The sequence below is a fragment of the Diabrotica virgifera genome, chromosome 4 (assembly GCF_917563875.1).
Source record: "Diabrotica virgifera virgifera chromosome 4, PGI_DIABVI_V3a".
In the NCBI taxonomy this organism is placed as follows: domain Eukaryota; kingdom Metazoa; phylum Arthropoda; class Insecta; order Coleoptera; family Chrysomelidae; genus Diabrotica; species Diabrotica virgifera.
The window spans coordinates 215,793,683-215,813,360 of NC_065446.1; the positions used below are offsets into that span (position 1 = coordinate 215,793,683).

The following is a 19,678-nucleotide window of genomic DNA, read 5'->3' on the forward strand; positions in this document are numbered from 1 at the left end:
GGAATTCTACAATTTACAATTCACTAATGATGAGAGACTAATAAGTTACGAAACCGGTAGAGGTGCTTGCTGCACTCTCTGATTGGACTAGAATATGGTTCGGCTGTATTTTCGTTTTGCAACGAAATTGAAAATGGTTATTCATTTTTTATTTACATTTACTCTGATTGGAGTACGAAGGGAACCATTCTCGTTGGAACTTTACCGCGCTGGGCAGATGGGACGTGAATTGTAAATTGTAGAATTCCCTCATCTTCCTTAGTCTCAGCATCCGTATGGCTTGCATATTGTAGAAGCCTCGAAGGTGTAACCAGAGAAGGTTCCCATTGTTTTCATTCTGGTGGGGTGTAGAATAGCATTATACCTCGTCCAATTTACTTACCGTTGCACGTCATCCGCGCCATAGCCTGTGACACGATACCAACACGAAATATCTAGGCGGTAGGTGTGTTCCCCTTTAGAATCATTTTGATTCTAAAGAAGAACACACCCGCCGCCTAAATATTTCGTGTTGGTATCGTGTCACAGGCTATGGCGCGGATGACGTGCAACGGTAAGTAAATTGGACGAGGTATATGTTGTTTTGTATGCCATTAGAATGAAAACTTAGTTGTAGCAGTTGCCGCTAGGGCATCTATGCCATTTCGTTCGTTGCAATCCGGGACTGCACGCTGGGGTTTGTTTTGGTTGGATCGGGGAGAGCAACATATGTGCCTCCTGATGAGAGACTAGTAAGTTTCGAAACCGGTAGAGGTGCTTGCTGCACTCTCTGATTGGACTAGAATATGGTTCGGCTGTATTTTCGTTTTGCAACGAAATTGAAAATGGTTATTTATTTTTGAAGGGTATATTATTTACAAATAAAGTATTGGAGAATCTAAAAATGGCACTAAAATAATAATTGCTCCAGTGGTTTAGAATTTGAGAAGGGTCAACCATTCACTATCCCCTGTCGTACGCCTCTGATAGTAGCTAGAAACTTTTGTTTATCATAATTTAGTAGAATGTATAGTAGTCGCACTTTCTGCCAAGTATGAAAAGGATACGTTAAATAGTTTTAAAATGCTGAACAAAAATAGTTTTTAAATTTTTAGATAAAACACCCTGTAACACAGTAAAGAACCACATTCTATTTAAGTGTTTTAGGTTAAATCTTCGTACTTTGTGCTAAGGTTTCTCTAGTGACTATATGGACAATTATTAATGAAACACCCATATTTATGATAAAATTTGTGACAAAAACCAAGTGTTCTGTATTATCATTTTTGATACTTCGTATTATTATTTAACATATTACAATGATATTACAACAGGCGATTATTACGAAAATATTGCATACCACAAGAAATGCAATGTTTCCTGATGGTGACAAAAAGGTTTGTACTTACCATATCTGTATTTTATTCCAATACATGAAGCAGAAGAACCAAATGCTATTAGAACTAAATAAAAAATCAAAAGAGATAAAGAGAATAAAATTTTTTAGTTTTTAACTGTTTTTTTAAAAAATAGTTGAATAAAGCTAGACAAGCTTTTTGGTTTGAGAGTTCCATTCTTATCAGTTACGATGAATATAGCAGCATTTTCTGATTTAAAATAAATTCTACTGTAATCTTACAAGCAAGGTTAACTTTTTGTAATTTTTAGTAGCAGAATTACAATGTTATCATTAAAATCAACTTTATATCAAGTATTTAAATACAATCATAAATAGAATAGCTTATTGTAATCTAAATGAAGAATATAGTAAAGATACGTGATAATCTGATAAAAAAATGTCTATTACAATAATATTTATTTTGGTGTATATTGATTTTGGAGCCAATGTTCAATGTGTAGTCACTCGAGCGTTATGAGGACCTATTGGGTTGTGAAGAGTAGGTCCTAAAACCAAAAAAAAAAATTAAATAAAGTTTTCCATTTTAGTGGGCGCTTGCCATTTTTTAATTTAATTTTCCATTCCCAACAATCGTTTTTTTTTTCGATTATAGCGCCATCTATCCATAATTCGAAAAAATGTTTCGAATAAAAGTTACTTATTTTTACGCAGATAATCCAAATCTGCAATAAAAAATGGGGGCACCTATTTAAGATTTTAAAGTAACGAACAAGTCGTGTTTGGTGCCATTCGATAGATTTTTCAAAAATAGTGAATAAGTCTATTTTACAGCTTTTCGATCTGATGTTCATTTCGCAAAATATCGCGAGATTCGTATTTAAAATATTAAATTTACCCCCCATCCCTCTCCGTGGACAGTCGTGTTTGGTATCATTCGATAGATTTTTAAAAAATATTGAGCACATATTTTTTAGTATTTCGATCTGTCATTCATTTCGCGAAATATTCGCTTTTTTCTTGTGAAACTTTGGGACTCACCCATTTCCTTACGCCCGGCTCAAATCGTCAGATTTTTGAAATATACACTGTTTTGCATATACTTAACTAACCTTATCTTAATCTGACAATTTAGAGTTTTTTAAGAATAAATTTTCTTTTTCGGGCCCCCCTTAACGATCTCCCCTGTGTTAATAGCCAATATATGGTATAGGTACATCTGCAGGGTACCAGGTTTCTCCCCATATGATAATCTGACGCGCTCGAGTAACTGCAAAAATCCTCCTGCTATCATCACTACAAAGTAGTAGGTCTGGATCTCGCATAAGAAAAAAAGTTGATTAATAGCAAGGACAAACTTTGATGTACGGGAACACTGGAACAGGGGAAGTTTTAATTGTGGAACAGTTTAAAAATTTGGAACGTCAGATTACGAAAACGTCCCATGTATTTTGTCGAACAGAACATCCAATTGATTTGTTACCCTTTCATTAAACTCTCATGCAAAAATCAGACTGACGTTTTCGTAGTCTGACGTTCCAAATTTTTAACCTGTTCCGCAATTAAAACTTCCCCTGTTCCAGTGTTCCCATATATCAAAGTTTGTCCGACTAGACACCCTTAAGGTATTCAATCCTTATTCCTTAATCAACTTTCTTTGGTACGCGGGATCCAGACCTATAGTAAAATATCTGTCTGAATAGTTCTAATATCAAAATTGAAAAGAAATCCTTTGTAAAAGGTATAAAAATTTTTTTATTAAAAATCCCTTAAAAGGGCTACATCACAACAAAACATTTTCGATTTTTATAAAACATCATCATCAGTGTTCGATAAACTGGATGTTAAACTGAGCCACAAAAGAAAATATCTGGGTAAAAACCCTTTACATAAAATATAGATGCCTTAAAAGTGCATACTTCAATAAAAAGGCCTGTGATGGTCACATGGCAAACAGGATAATGCCCTAAGGTAAAGTATACAGGTTTCCCAACACGTGGGATCCAAATTGAGTTGATCACATTTCAATGACTTAATGGCAAGTCATTGAAATGTGATCAACTCAATTTGGATCCCACGTGTTGGGAAACCTGTATACTTTACCTTAGGGCATTATCCTGTTTGCCATGTGACCATCACAGGCCTTTTTATTGAAGTATGCACTTTTAAGGCATCTATATTTTATGTAAAGGGTTTTTACCCAGATATTTTCTTTTGTGGCTCAGCTAGCATCTAATTTATCGAACACTGATGATGATTTTTTATAAAAATCGAAAACGTTTTGTTGTGATGTAGCCCTTTTAAGGGATTTTTAATAAAAAAAAATTTTATACATTTTACAAAGGATTTCTTTCCAATTTTATGATTGATGGTATACAGCCAACTACAGGAAAACTTTTCTTTTCCTTGTGGATTTAGTTCTAATATCGTTTTTCATACACTGTTACTTTCTCTGTCAGTCTGTGTACTTAAAAATATAAAAATTACGTTTTATTTCTTTTACTGTAAAGAAGCCATTTTGCAGCAATATCATTCTTATTGCAGATTTTCATATTTCTAAAACACGAAATATGATAATTGTACATGTCTTTGAGTAAAGATACAACCTACCTGACAAAAGTGTACCTACCTAAATATTTCTTATTTATATACTTTCTTATGTTATAGATCATACCAAAGCTCGTCCTCCACTGAATATGAAAAAGAAGAATTTTAGGTATTAACACATTAAATTTATTATACCTACAGAATTTTGTGTGAAATAAAATATATTTTGTAATCAGCGATGGATTCGACGGAGGTGCAAAACAATCCCAATCCCAGGGAAACTGCTGGGATCTTATCAATTATGTTTTTTGGGTAAGGAAATCTCTAGTATGTTATTATTATTAATATTATTGAAGAGAATAATTCTTATTGCTTATCATAGCTAGGACAAATAATCCCCGGACAAATAATTCCGGACAAGAAATCCCCACAAATTATCACTGGACAAAAAGTCCCCAGACAAATAATCCCTGGACAAATAATCCCCGGACAACAAATCCCCACAATAAACCCCGGATATATATAATATCCAGACAAAAACTCTCAACGAAAAATCCCGGACAAATAATCTTCACAAATTTTTTAGACAAAATATTAACACAACAAATTCCGGACCAAATATCCCCAAGAAATATTTGCTGCTAAATAGTTCTCTAAATGTTTTCCCGTGAATGCAATCGACTCGAATGTTTTTCAGAAACAGTTCATCAGAGTTATATTAAGCATGAATTGTAATTTCGATTATCAAATTTTGAATTTCAATTCCATGTCGAAAACAAATTTTACATGACAAAAGAGTATGAGTTTTTTCAAAAATTGTGAAAGATATGGGTAATTAGCTAAGGTTGTGGGAATCATGTTGTAATATTATTCGCTTAAATCTTTTGCTCACTCTGCTTTGAATAACTATGTTCAAAACATTGCCTCTTCGTGATGCTAATTACTGGTCCTGAAAATAATAATCTTGATTGTAATGCAAAAAAAATCCTATTCCATTTTGTTGGGAATTTGTGAAATGAAATGAAATGAAGTGGTAAAAAAATTGTGGGGATTATTTGTTTGTGATTTTGGTGGGGATTTTTGTCCGGGGAATTTTTGGGGGGATTTTTTGTCCGGGGATTATTTGTCTGGCGATTATTTGTCGGGGGATTTTTTGTCCAGGAATAATTTGTGAGGATGTTTTGTCCGGGATTATATTTTTAGAAAATAAATTAAATTAAATTAAATTAAATTAAGTAAATAAAATTAAATAAAATCGAATCGAACCAAATTGAATCGAATCGATTCGAATCGAATCGAAGCGAATTGATTTTGCAGTGATTTATTTCATTTTTTTATTTGTATCTTAATTACCTATGTATTTTAATAAATATATTTTTATATTTTATGTAGGTTTACAATACCAACATTTAGAACTGGTATGAAAAAACAGATAGGCGTAGAGGATGTATATAATACACTAAGAAGTGATAGAAGCGAATATTTAGGAGATAGATTAGAAAAGTAAGTATTTTATGAGATAAATTTATTTATCGCCAACCGTCACTAAAGTCATTCATTATTTGCCCTCATTCGCGGCAGTTAAGTAACACTTTATTGTACTGAAAGAAGAATTTTACTTTACCTGCCGCGATTAGTCAAATTAACCAAGATTGAATGTAAGTGGTCAATGGTAAGTGGTCAATGGCAATAATCGATTATTTATTTGTGTGAATTTAAAATTTATTTACTTTAAATAATAAAAATATTGTACAAAATTTACGTTACTATCAATTAAATTTATGTCAAAAAGTGAAATTCTGTATTATTTGGCAATTATATTCATACAAAATAAACCAAACTTTACAAATTTACTAATTAGGTATTCAATATTGACAACAACTATCGATTAAACATCAAAACCGCCCATAAGGCATTCTGTCATTACTGTCATTGTCATACAAAATTTTTATTACGTTAAAATTTATAAAATTCTTAAATCTTTTAAGTTAGTTACTACCTACTAATGCAAAGAATGTGAGAAATTGTGTTTTTGTTAATTGGATTATATGTAGGACGGTGATAGATATTTATTGATTATTTGTTAGTAAATATATTTATTTAGATTGTCTATGATTCATCAAGAGAAAAGCAACTGCGCAAGGATATACTGTTCATAAACAATGACGTAACTATTAACGATATTTTTAATTTTTGGTAGATATTATTTTAAGAAAATTAGTTATTTAAAAAAAAATACAATTAAATTGTTTAAAATATATTTATTTCGTTGAAATCATAATAATATAAGTATAACTTCTTACGTGCGTACAAAGTACACACACTCTTTTGTCATTAGAAGGATGTAATTAAGTAAGTGTTAATGTTTTTATGATTGGCGATAAAATTTTGTATGCACCACGTCAGTAAAGACTCTTTATCGAACTCGTCTGTTACTCGCCTCGCTCGCTTCGCTCCCTCTGCTCGTAATATCAGACTCGTTCGATAAAGAGTCACTTTACTGACTTGGTACATAAATAACTATTTCTATATTGAATTTAGAATAAATTAATTAAACAATACACAACTTTAATTTAATAATTATTTATGATATAAGTGTTAAAAGTACACGTTTAAGGCACGCATGTGAAAGTTTGCAGAATGAGCGAAAGCGAGTTCTGCAATTCACAAGAGTGCCTTAAAAATGTACTTTTTAACACGCATATCATACAATATTTTTTCTACAAACGTAATTACAGGACAATATCTACAAAAACTTTTACTTGAACTTGACTGACATTCCAATTTTATATTTTTTTGACATTACATCAAAATTGCATATACAGTCAATACGAACTGCAGTGTCTTAAAATTTTTTTAAAGCACTAGTGCCTTAAAGTAGCATTTTTAACGCTCGTATGGAGTGCTAAAAATTGCATTTTTAACACGGTTGTAGAAAAAATATATTTATGTTGACTTTTCGATTTACAATTCCAAAATGGTTCTCAAAATACACTATTTAACTCAAAACTCAGCTTAAAACTCAGCCACAAGAATACGGTGAATAGGCCGTCGCGTCAGCTCTATATGCGTCCAATATGGCTTGAATTGAGAATAGCACAAAGAAAGATGGAGCATTCGATGATAGGAGTAACAATAAAAGACAAGGTCACAAACGAAGACCTACGCAACAGAATCAGAGTTGCAGATGTTGTAGAGAGAGCTTGCAGATCGAAATGGAGATGGGTTGACCACCTAGCAAGATAGAAGAATGAATGGTGTATATGCAAGTTAACCGAATGGAGACCAAGAACAGATCAACGAAACGGAAGGAGACCACCTATATGATGGCCAAATGATTTGCGAAGGCTGATGAAAAATTGAATGATGAATAATGATGATGATGATGGTGATGATGATGATGATGATGATGATCATGATATCTAAATATAGTAAAAAAGGCTATTATTAAAACTGAAATGAAAAATAGGAAAATTTTAAGGAAAATTGTAAGATCAATCAAAGAAAAATGAGAATTCCACTGTAGTCACAATTATGAGTAATTATAAACATTTATAAGGCATTGGTACCAACATAAGAAAACAGGGAAGTATGTTTTATGGTCACCTATTTCGCATAAATCCTCAAAGACTTATCCATTGCATTCACATTTCAATTTCAAAATTTTTTAACTTATTCAAAATGGGCAAGCGATGTAAAAAAGATTTACCATAAACGGAAATTCTAACTGGTGACAACCAAGATCATCAAGGTCTTCGAAATAAAGTGAAATTGACTAAGAACCTTATCCCTTTAATTAATCCAGCATCTCGCTCCGTTAGACAGCGCTCACAAGAAAGGAAACATAAATATGCCATTAAAATGAAAACCTACCACTGGCAAAGGAGGAAAACACGGCGTTGCGAAAATTTTAAAAAATTATGGTGGTCCTTCGTAAGCCGAAATGGTGACACAAAAAAAATTGTAAATTGTTTTTTTTTTCGTTCAAGCAAAAACAAGTAACTCGTTGTTTTAATCAATAATAACAATAGTTTTGGTATTGGTACCTTACTGACTGATTGCAGTACGTCACTACTATACAAGAAAATTAAAAATTCTGAGATAACTAGTTTGTGCTTGTATTGATTATGTTGATTTTCCATACTTATTACCATTTATTTCTTTATTTATTGTAGAAATTGGAATAGAGAATTAGAACTGGTAAAACAAAACAAAAAAGAAAAACCTAGTCTATTTAAAGCCGTCGTCAGAACCTTCTGGTTAGAATATCTCCTCATAGGAATTATAGCTGCAGTATCTGATATAGGTATACGATCGTTTCAACCATCTATGTTAGGTGGAGTTTTGGACTATTACACTCCTGGATCTAAAAAATCAAAATTGGAAGCATACTTTTATGGATCTGGTATGGTGATAATGTCTTTGACCTCTTCTATTTTAATGAATCAGTACATGACTAATGCAGCCCATGCGGGGATGAAAGTTCGATCTTCAGTGTGTGCTTTAATATACCGAAAAGTAAGTTTACTTTAAATAATATAGGTAAAGTCCTTTTCATGAGAATTTTTCAGTGCGTGACAAATGATAGAAAAAAAGGTAAGTCCGTGATAAATACACATTTATATTATTTATTCTAACATGACATTTTAGTTAAATCTGACAGTTGTCACATTGTATTTGTAATTTCGCATAAAAACAAATCAATTGTGTTTATTGCATTTATAAAATGGTGTTTTCTTTGATTTGTATAGTCTTATAAATTGTACAGATTATATTCGTAGATATATTATATAATTCGTAAATATTTTTTTTTGATTATAGCGCCATCTATCGACAACTAGAATAAATGTTATAAATAAAATAAATGTCTGTAATCACAGACGTGCCTTTTTTCTGTCACATACAATTTAATGCGTTAGAAAGAAATCGAAAAACTGTGACGCACTGAAAAATGCTCATGGAAAGGCGTCTATCAGCTAAATAAACATATTAAAATAACCCAAGTAGCTCCCTTATTTGACTTCTAGTACATGTCGGTTTATAATGTTCTCCGCTGTTTTCTTACTTCCAATCTCCCTGCGTCCGGTTGTTCCATAGATCCTCTTCTATGTTTTTCACTCAGCTCTTTGTCTATTCCTTCGCTCCAACTTTTTCTCGGTCTACCTCATTTTCCATTTCCTTCTGATTGCTATTCTAGTATTTTTTTTGGTATTTGTTGTTCATTCATCCTTTATATATTGCTAAACCAGATTAGTTGTTTTGTTTATAAGTCACCTGTAATTGTTCGTTTATTCCCTTATTTGACATATGTTTTAATGGTAGATAAGAAGCATCTTATTACTGTACTATGAGTACTGTTACTGTTCTAAGTTTATTCTTGCTCACATGAAGTAATTCCTCTGTATTTTTTGCACATGGTCTGCCAGTGAAGATTTTCTCATGTATATAATTTGGAATTCTCTCACGATATTGCTAATGTATTTTTGATCCAATGCTCTGAAACTCTTTGGTTTGCAGTATTTGGTGATTCCGTTTGTCCGTTTATTTCTTTCGATCCTCTTTTTCCAAGTTGTTCTGCTTTTTCGTTGTCTTCGATGCCCTGATGGCGTTCTACCCAGAAAATCTCAACCTAGTTCCAATCTTTCAGAAAATTCATTTCTCCAATGCAGTCCCACCCTAGTTTGAAAGTCCTACCTGACATTCCTTTAGTGTCGCTTGACTGTCTGAACATTCTGAACATATCGATCTGCTCTTTTTTAAGAACTCTCTCATTATTTCCCTTTCCGATTAGAGTAACGCATAAATCGTCGCTTGGAAAATGGTGCAATTCCTCCCCAAGATAAAATATTCGCTATCATTTGAAATTTCAGAGTATACTCCTGCCTTCATACCACCTCCAATTTTGGATATGTCTGTATACCAGACCTTGTCCTGTTGGTAGTGGTATTCCTTGTTTCTCTATATACTGTGTCTGTAGTAGACATCCTGTATGAATTATTAAAGTGGTATCTTTTTGTCACGTGATTTGATTCCACATTAAAGATATCATTCGTCTCAATTCTTGTTAAACTCATATTTCCTGTCTCTTTAGTACGAAGTTTGAGTTACTGTTTTATTCTGTACGCGTCCAATCTTGCATTTTTTGTATTATCAAATGGCAGGCTTAGTAGCGTTTCCAGAGCTGCTGATGAGCATGGTAAAAGTTTTCCCCTGACACGTTAGTCGTTGTACCTAGTTAAGTGTGTCTTTTGCAGCTGTTTAAAGTGTCTTAGTCCACAACATCGTCGCTGCATGGTCAATTAAGCGTTTTTATACCATATTGTACACCGCGAGCGGTATTTCATACCATTTCTTTCCATATATGCGTCTGGCACTCACAAGAGCTCTCATTGCACTGTTTGCTATTTTTTCTATTGACCGATTCCAAATAAGTTTTGAGTCTAGTGTAACCTTGTGATACTTTTCTTCTCTTCTTCTTCTTCTAGTGTCGACTCCGACTCCACTAATGAAGGTTCTCTATAACCATTGCAAATTCATCTCTATCTTCTGAATGTAGCCAGGATATTTGTAATCCATGTATAACCAGGACCCCATTTTCCTTCGATTTTACCCTTCATAATCGGCTGTAATAACTCATACTTGTCATTTCTAAGTATGTGCCCAGAATATGCTGTTTTCCTCTTTTTAATGGTGGTCAAAATTTCTCTGTCTCTTCCCATTCTTTGCAACACCATTTTGTTCATGATATGATCGATTCACGGTATTTTTCAAATTTCTCCTAAAAAGCCACATCTCAAAAGCTTTTAGTTTTCTCATTAAGTCAACATTAACAGTCCAAGCTTCGACACCATAAAGAATAATAGAGTGAATATAACATTTTACCACTTGAAATGGGATTTGCAGATTGAGACTTTGGTTACTCAAAAATTTCCTCTTCAAAAAGGATGCTCTTGACTGCTCTATTCTTCATCGAATTTCTGATTTCGGATTTAGATCTTACGTAATCCAGACTCCTTAGTATTTTAGACTTTTCCTCTCACTTTGTCTAAATGCCTTGTCCAGGCAGCTTTAGAGTATGTAGTTCCTCTAATTTCCATCTTCGTGTGAAGGCAACTGTAGTGGCTGTATAGGGGCGCATATGTAAGTCTATTGTCTCACTAGTTCTATTGCCTCGTTCATATAATCTTTGCTCACCAAATCATTCACATATGCAATTATTTTAGACCATTTGCTTTTAAAGCGCCTATTAGTCAAACCATTAACAGATTTTACAACAGTGCATGCATGGTTCCATGACATCTCGTAACGCGACAGTTCGTAACCGGACAAATGGTAACGGACAATTCGTAACAGCGACAGTTCGTAACGGCGACACTTCGTAACGGCGACAGTTAGTAACTATACAAATTCGTAACGGACAATTCGTAACGTCCAAATTGAATTATTATCTCTATTATCCACTGTAGCTGTTGATTGTGTACCCTAACGCTATAACCAATCACAAGGTTTATTATAATAACAGGTAATTATAATCTTTCCTTACAAAATGTTTACTTAGAAAGTTGGGAATGTCTAAAGACGGTTGTCGACTTACAGATTTCACGAATTACTTTATTATTCCTTTGTCTAGGTATATGCAAATTTAAGGTGCAATAATAGGGGTAAACTTTTAAAAATATTGTGAAAAGTTTGTATGTATTTAAATATTTGTTTGTGTTTAAAGACTTATAATATATTCTGAAACACGAAATATAAAATGTGTTAAACATGTTTATCCCGGTACTGATTCGTTAAATTGATAAAAATAATTTCAATTATAAATGTAAGAAAAGTTTTCCACGTTAATAAAAATAAAAAAAATATTCAATTTTGACGTTACGAATTGTCCGTTACGAATTTGTACAGTTACGAACTGTCGCCGTTACGAAGTGTTGCTGTTACGAACTGTCGGCGTTACGAGTTGTCCGTTACCACTTGTCGGGTTACCAATTGTCGCGTTACGAGATGTCTGGTCACGTGCGTGCATAACTCCTCCCGACAGGCATCCTCTGACGATGCATACCAACACGGTTTCTTCAATAATAATAGTGAAATGAATTTCGACTCGATTCAAGTTCTTTGTTTACCCAGGTATAACCGTACCAACAGGCACCGCTAGGAAAACATTCCACTTTGCAGTTCAGAGAACCCGTACGAAACGAGACTGTGTACTCTATACAGAGTATGGCATTAGTAAAATAAGAAAATCTACGGTTTCGTTTCAACTTCAAGAATGTTTTAACTTCAAGAACGTTTCGTCTTCAAGAATAATAGATTTCTTTACCTCTCAAGGCATTGTTTATAGATATTATCTAAGTATATCAAATTGTGACATCTGTTTTTCAACGAAAACATTTCGTTTATAAATTCGCAAAAGTGTGTGTGTTATTGCGTTGCCGCTCCTGCAATACTCAGATCAGATTTATCGATGGATTCTTATGTAGTTTTTTCTTCTGAATCCAAATCTGAAAACGGCATTTCGATATTTCTAACTGTCTTCGAGATAATCGACCTCAAAATCTAAAATGTGACGTCACAATAGTTTTATTTTCTGCCGACACACTACACGTCCAGCTGAAATCGTTGCTATTAAGTAGATTAGTTTTTTAACCTCGATTTGTTAAGCAAAGCATAGGTTATTTGCATTTGAGTTTGACACTTTGTGTGAATTTAATTGTTATATAAAATAAATAAGATGATCAAAAATACAATTTGATTATATTTTAAAAGCAATAATTTATTTTTTTTATCTGATTCTGGCCTTGGTTAACTAGAACCTTTAGCCACGTAATTGTATAACTTATCACTAACTCAGGTGTAATGTGTAGTGTGTGTGTTGAGTAAGTGTCTTGTTACTTTGCAAAGTCGACGTCATTGTCTTTGCAAAGAGACGCTAATTGTATCCGAACGTCTGCGGTCCCTCCGATGAGTACCGATCCCACAAGAACAGAAACTATTTTAACTTATTAATTTATAATAAACGAAAAAATTCCTTACCCTGGTGAGATTCGAACTCACTACCATTCGGAACTTTCGATATAAAGGTTAGGCGCTCTTACCACTGAGCCACAGAGGGGGTCAATAATTTATTAACACCTTTAAAAAGATTTATACGAGTATACGGCCTCCCCTTTATGATAAATGGACTGTTCTATTTGCTATGAAATTAAAATATAGTCGGTTCGCTAAACTCGACACAACTGTGTAGTGATTTTAGTAGGTAATTTTTTTGTTTTTTGCGAATTTTGCCAAAATTGGCAAAATTACTAATTATTTAGTAATTATTAACTAATTAGTAATCATTGTTTTGCCAAATTGGCAAAATTATTGACTAAAATCACTAGCCAGTTGTGTCTGAGTTTAGCGAACCGACAGTATATGAAATAATATTTAGTACGTTCTTTAACGGTAAAATATTGCAAAACCTCTAAATTTTAAAGAACTGCTTGGATTGACATGAAATTTAGCATAAACATAGCTAACAAGTTAAAGAAAAAAAGTGATATTGTGCCGATGTGTGCTTTTGTCGTGGGGGTGAGTTTCACCCCATATTGGGGGGTGAAAATATATATATATGCAAAATAAGTCCGGAAATCGATAAACTGATTAATTCTAAGCAACTTTTGTTCTATAGAGTTTTATCACCAAGGCAATACTTCTTGAGTTATGAGTGAACATGTTCATTTTTCAACAAAATAATCACGTTTTAGACGGTTTTTCGGAAATAACTTAAATAGTAAGTATTTTGTCGAAAAAAATCATTTTTAGCAAAAATATAGTCTGTAAAAAGTGAAAGAAATGATGTATATACTAGCTCTCTATGCCTAGTAGAACCAGAGTTACAGCTAATGAAAAATAGGTTCATATTCGTCAAATTCCAAATCGAATATGTTAACGTGACATAACCAAAAAATGAAGTACTTTTTGGGGAAAACTCATTACAACTTTCTTAAAGCGTTTAAAAAAAGCTTTATTTTTGTTTTATAAGAAACACTTCTAGCATCAAAAGTAAACAAGTTACGCTCAAAATAAAATTGGTCCCTTTTTTTATAAAAAAATCGTGAAAATCACCCCTAATTAGCACCTCAAATAAACTTAATCGTTACCACTTCACAAGTTTCTTTATTCGTGTATGTATTGCTTATATGATCTGTAAATTTCATCGGTCCAATGTCAATTTTTCAAAGGGCTGTAGTTAGAATGGCTTGAACGATTCTCTAATCATGAGTGTATGCAAATTGAGAAACACCAAATCTTAACCAATTTTTGTCTTACAGAAAGAACAAAAAATACAAAATATTCAGAAAAGCAAAGCCGACTTTTTTTATTGTTTGAGAGTTTTGGTATCTCTAAGAAATTTTAAGTTATTTTTAAAAAAAGCATTTTTTTCAAAATTAAAATTTTAAAAATTTTACTTTAAAACCAATTTTTTTCAAACATAAGTACTTTGAATCGATAAAACTTATAGATCATATAAACACAACATAATTAAAGCAACTTGTGAAGCGGCAATGATTAATTTCATTTAAGTGGCTAATTAGGGGTTGATCTTCCCGATTTTTGTGCCAAAACAAAAGGGACCAACTTTATTTTGAGCGTAACTTGCTTACATTTGATACTAGAAACTTTTTTTATAAAAATAGAAATAAAGCTTTTTTAAAACACTTTAAAAAAATTCTAATGAGTATTCCCCAAAAGTGCTTAGTTATTTTGATATTTCATATTGAAATATTCCATTTGGAATTTGACGAACATGAACCTATTTTTCCTATTTAACCTATTTAATGTATAACTCTTGTTCTACTAGGTGTAGAGACCTCATGCGTACACAATTTTTTGTACTTACAGGCTATATTTTTGATAAAAATGTTTTTTCGATAAAATACTTACTTTTTTGAATGATTTGCGAAAAACTGTCTAAAAACGTGGTTATTTTGTTAAAAAATTAACATATTCACTCGCAAATGACTCAAAAAGTATTGACTTTGTAAAAAAACTCTATAGAAAAAAAGTTGCTTAAAATTTGTTAATATATCCATTTCAGGACTTGTTTTGGACATATATTTTTTCATCCCCCAAGAGGGGATGAAACTCACCCCGGGGCAAAAGCACACATCGGCACAATATCACTTTTTTTCGATACCATGTTAGCTATGGGTATGCCAAATTTCATGTCAATCCAAGAACTTCTTTAAAATTTACAGCAAAAACCGTGAAAGAATGTACTAATTAAAAGGGAGGTTCCCTAGGTTGGCTGTATACCATATAGTTAAAAAACTCTAACAAGAAGTAAAACCACTTCTATGTAAATTGGTATATTTATTAAAACTTAAAAATCCCAATGGATTGAATAAAAATGTCCAATTCAGAACGTTTTCAGACCTATCGGTCCATCATCAGTGAATGTGCATACTTGCTAAATAGCCCCAGAACCAAACAATGGTTGAATTTAAAATTCAATTTACATTATTTAAAAATAATATTAAACAGGCTAAACGCCGATGTTACAGGATATTGCCTATGGGAACATGGTGAAACCCTACCAAAACCTCAATCAACCATCTTAGGCCAACTTTGACTATAAAGTGGCCTTTTTTCACTTTATAGTCACTTTATAGTCAAAGTTGGCCTAAGATGGTTGATTGAGGTTTTGGTAGGGTTTCACCATGTTCCCATAGGCAATATCCTGTAACATCGGCGTTTAGCCTGTTTAATATTATTTTTAAATAATGTAAATTGAATTTTAAATTCAACCATTGTTTGGTTCTGGGGCTATTTAGCAAGTATGCACATTCACTGATGATGGACCGATAGGTCTGAAAACGTTCTGAATTGGACATTTTTATTCAATCCATTGGGATTTTTAAGTTTTAATAAATATACCAATTTACATAGAAGTGGTTTTACTTCTTGTTAGAGTTTTTTAATGTACTAATTGTTTGGTATAAAAAATTATGGTCGGATATGTTCAATTACATCCTTCTAATGGAAAAAAAATATTTGAAGATTTTTCTCAAATTATGGATACCAACAACATTTTCATTTATAACTCTTTTATTTTTAATTTGACGAAGAAAAGTTATTCTTCATAAAAAGCTCTTCATATTCTAAGATTTATGATGCAACCATCATGTAAAATTTTATTAGTTTTATACGAGCTATATAACAAATATGAATTTCGATCAAGAGTAAACTACCTTTATAGTTCATAACATTTAAATTATAATGATATAATTGCACATTAAAACATAATTATTAATTCTAAACTACTTTCCATAATAGCAATTTTTCATATTATGAATTAAAATACGTAAATAAACAAAGTTTTCGTTATGATAATGCTCGCATTTTTAGCTTGTTTTTAATAACACTAAACAATTTTTTGCTTAGGCAACTCGACTCAGTAGAACTGCTCTGGGAGACACACCTGCAGGAAAGGTTGTAAATCTCCTCTCCAACGACGTCGCAAGGTTTGACTTCGCATCAATGATGATCCATCAGCTGTGGATTGGACCAGTTTCCACAATACCCGTTATTTACTTTTTATATCAAAGAGCACAACTGCCAGGAATAGCTGGAATATTAGTCATACTTATAATGTCTCCTTTACAAGGTAAGATATAAAAATATTTAATTAGTACAATATAAATAACGATTGACTTTAAATAAGGAACGAGAATATAGGTTTTATTTCACTGTTTGAGTAGAAATATTGTGAATTGACTGTTTGTTACTTTTTTGACGAATGAGTACTTACTCCGAAATTATAGAAGCGTGAGGTGTTTGTTATGGTTCTTCTCAGAGGCTTTTTTCAGTGTGACGCAAGTGACAGAAAAAAAGGCACGTCCGTGATACATAAACATTTATAACAGTTATTCCAGTTGTTGATAGATGGCGCTATAATCGAAAAAAAGATTTAGGTTTACCGATTTACCGATTATTTACCTATTACATATCTATACGACTATAATTTAAAGTTCTCAGTCTTTTAGTGTCCGTGGCTTAGTGATCGGTTCTATGAGCATTTTCGTTTTTACCGTGGTAGGTCGCTAGCCTCACCCTCGAATCCTCCTTCTTCACCCGGGCTTGGGACCGGCAACCCGCTGCTGAGCTACTCAGTTCACCCAACAGCGGATAGGCGGAGTCGAGAATGAACTAACATCGGAAGTAGAAATCAACTCGGGAATCAGACAAGGGGATAGCTTGAGCCCATTGCTTTTTAATTTAGTCATGGACAAAATCATAGAAAACATTAAAGGTACTGGAAAAGGATATAAGATGGCGGAAAAACAAATAAAAATCCTCTGTTATGCTGACGACTCAATCTTAATCTCCGATAACGAGGATAACCTACAGCGAATGGCACAAACTTTCAATACAGTGGCGAAGAACTACAACATGAAAATATCAACAGCCAAGACAAAATCCCTGGTAGTGTCAAGGGAACCCATAAGTGCAAATTAGTAATTAACAACGAACTAATTAAACAAGTCTCGAGATTCCAATATCTGGGAATCGAAATATGTAGTTTAGGAGATGTTAAAGAGAGCGTCCGAAAGCAAGCAAATAAAGCCAATTACGTGTCAGGATGTCTGAGGGATGTCATCTGGAGAAACAAAGATATGAGGCTGGAAGGGAAAGTACGCATATACAAATCATGTGTAACCGATCATGACGTACGCGATAGAAACAAGATGTGACACAGCAGAAACCAAGAGGATACTGAGAACATCAGAAATGAGAACGCTGAGGTCAATAACTGGGAAAACACTGAGAGACAGAATACCGAACGACAGAATAAGAGATCTCTGTAACATACAAGATATAGTACGGTGGGGAAGACAGAGAAGACGAGAGTGTAATCAGCATGTGACGAGAATGGACAGCGAGAGAATAGCCCGTATAGCCAGGGATTCGAAGCCAATAGGCAAAAGACCAATAGGAAGGCCCTTTAAAAGGTGGCGAGATAGCTGGCAGTCAACATCACAGCTACGAATACAAGCTCAAAATCGGTAAGGAACAGGCCAAGAGGCCTATTATAAGAAGAAGAAGAAGAAGAAGAAGAAGAAGAAGAAGAAGAAGAAGAAGAAGAGGAAGAAGAAGAAGAAGAAGAAGAAGAAGAAGAAGAAGAAGAAGAAGAAGAAGAAGAAGAAGAAGTCTTTTAGTGTGTAATTAATGATGTAATATTTGATTTTAAGAATGTAGAAAATCATATCATAGCATGATAGTCCTGTCGCCAGGGGGGGTACAACGGCCTCGTTAATTCAGATGGACTTACCCAAATTTTTTTTATGTATTTTGACCCGTAGAACACGAATTTTTTGGGTAACAGTTGATCCGGATGTCGATAAGATTGTTATAGACCAAGAACTTGAGGAATCAAATAACAGCGATTTTTGGCAAAACAAAACAATATTTTGTATTTTTTGGGTCATTTTAAGCAAAAAATATTTCTACAAGTTTTTTAGTAGGATGCACAGTTTTCGAGATAAACGCGGTTGAACTTTCAAAAAATCGAAAAACTGCAATTTTTAAACCCGAATAACTTTTGATTAAAAAATAAAATAGCAATTCTGCTTAGCGCCTTTGAAAGTTCAAGTCAAATTATGTCGGTTTTGATTATTTGCATTGCTAAAAATTTATTGTGTTATTGCTAAACAAAGCTACAAACAACTAGTGCGTGAGTGATGTTTCTATGATTTCTCATTTAAAATCGAACGAGTAGGTAGAATAGGTACTAGTGCAATCAAGACTATTTCTACGTTACATGCGTTAAAACGCATGTAAAAGCACGGGAAACCCTACGTGTTTATAGCTTTGTTAAACAATAAAAAAATAAATTTTTACCAATGCAAATAATCAAAACCGATATAATTTGACTTAAACTTTCAAATGCGGTAAGCAGACTTGCTATTTTATTTTTTAATCAAAAGTTATTCGGGTTCAAAAATTGCAATTTTTCGATTTTTTTAAAGTTCAACCGCGTTTATCTCGAAAACTGTGCATCCTACGAAAAAACTTGTAGAAATATTTTTTACTTAAAATGGCCCAAAAAATACAAAATATTGTTTTGTTTTGCCAAAAATCGCTGTTATTTGATTCCTCAAGTTCTTGGTCTATAACAATCTTATCGACATCCGGATCAACTGTTACCCAAAAAATTCGTGTTCTACGGGTCAAAATACATAAAAAAAACTTGAGTAAGTCCATCTGAATTAACGAGGCCGTTGTACCCCCCCTGGCGACAGGACTATGACATTTTAATTAAAACTGACAGTTGTCAGAGTCGTAAAAGTAATTTGGTATAAAAACAAATCAATTGTGTTTATTTCATTTATAAAAACGTATGTTCTTTGATTTGTATAGTTTTATATATAAGGCTATAACATATAGTGCTATAACAATTAAAAACACGAAAGGAAATATAATTATAAAATCAAGTAACAATATAAAATATCTTGGAGTAAAAATCGACTCTCATTTAAGGTGGGATGCCCACATAGATCAAATAACAAAGTGTTTGAGAGCCTTGGTTCCAAAGTTCAAATTTCTCAAATCTAAAATAGATGTAAAATATTTAAAAATATTATATTATGCACTAGTTGAATCTAGAATTAGATATGGAATACTTGGGTGGGGCGGTGTACAAAAAACTTATTTAAAGAAAGTCGACATCTTACAAAAAAAAATATTGAAAATAATAATTAACAAAAAAATGACATACCCGTCTCATTTATTATTCTGTGATACTAACTT

General features: G+C 32.9%; 1 protein-coding gene across 1 annotated transcript in view; it reads left to right on the forward strand.

Annotated features, from left to right (window-relative positions):
• Nucleotides 1-3,995: 3,995 nt before the first annotated feature.
• Nucleotides 3,996-19,678, forward strand: part of LOC114339177 (ATP-binding cassette sub-family C member 4) — a 71,615-nt gene continuing 55,932 nt past the window's right edge. The window contains exons 1-4 of the mRNA XM_050648645.1: nucleotides 3,996-4,195; nucleotides 5,276-5,386; nucleotides 8,059-8,401; nucleotides 16,313-16,535. Of these exons, the coding sequence (XP_050504602.1) occupies nucleotides 4,122-4,195; nucleotides 5,276-5,386; nucleotides 8,059-8,401; nucleotides 16,313-16,535 (751 nt within the window). The 5' untranslated portion in view covers nucleotides 3,996-4,121. The remainder of the gene's footprint in view (nucleotides 4,196-5,275; nucleotides 5,387-8,058; nucleotides 8,402-16,312; nucleotides 16,536-19,678) is intronic.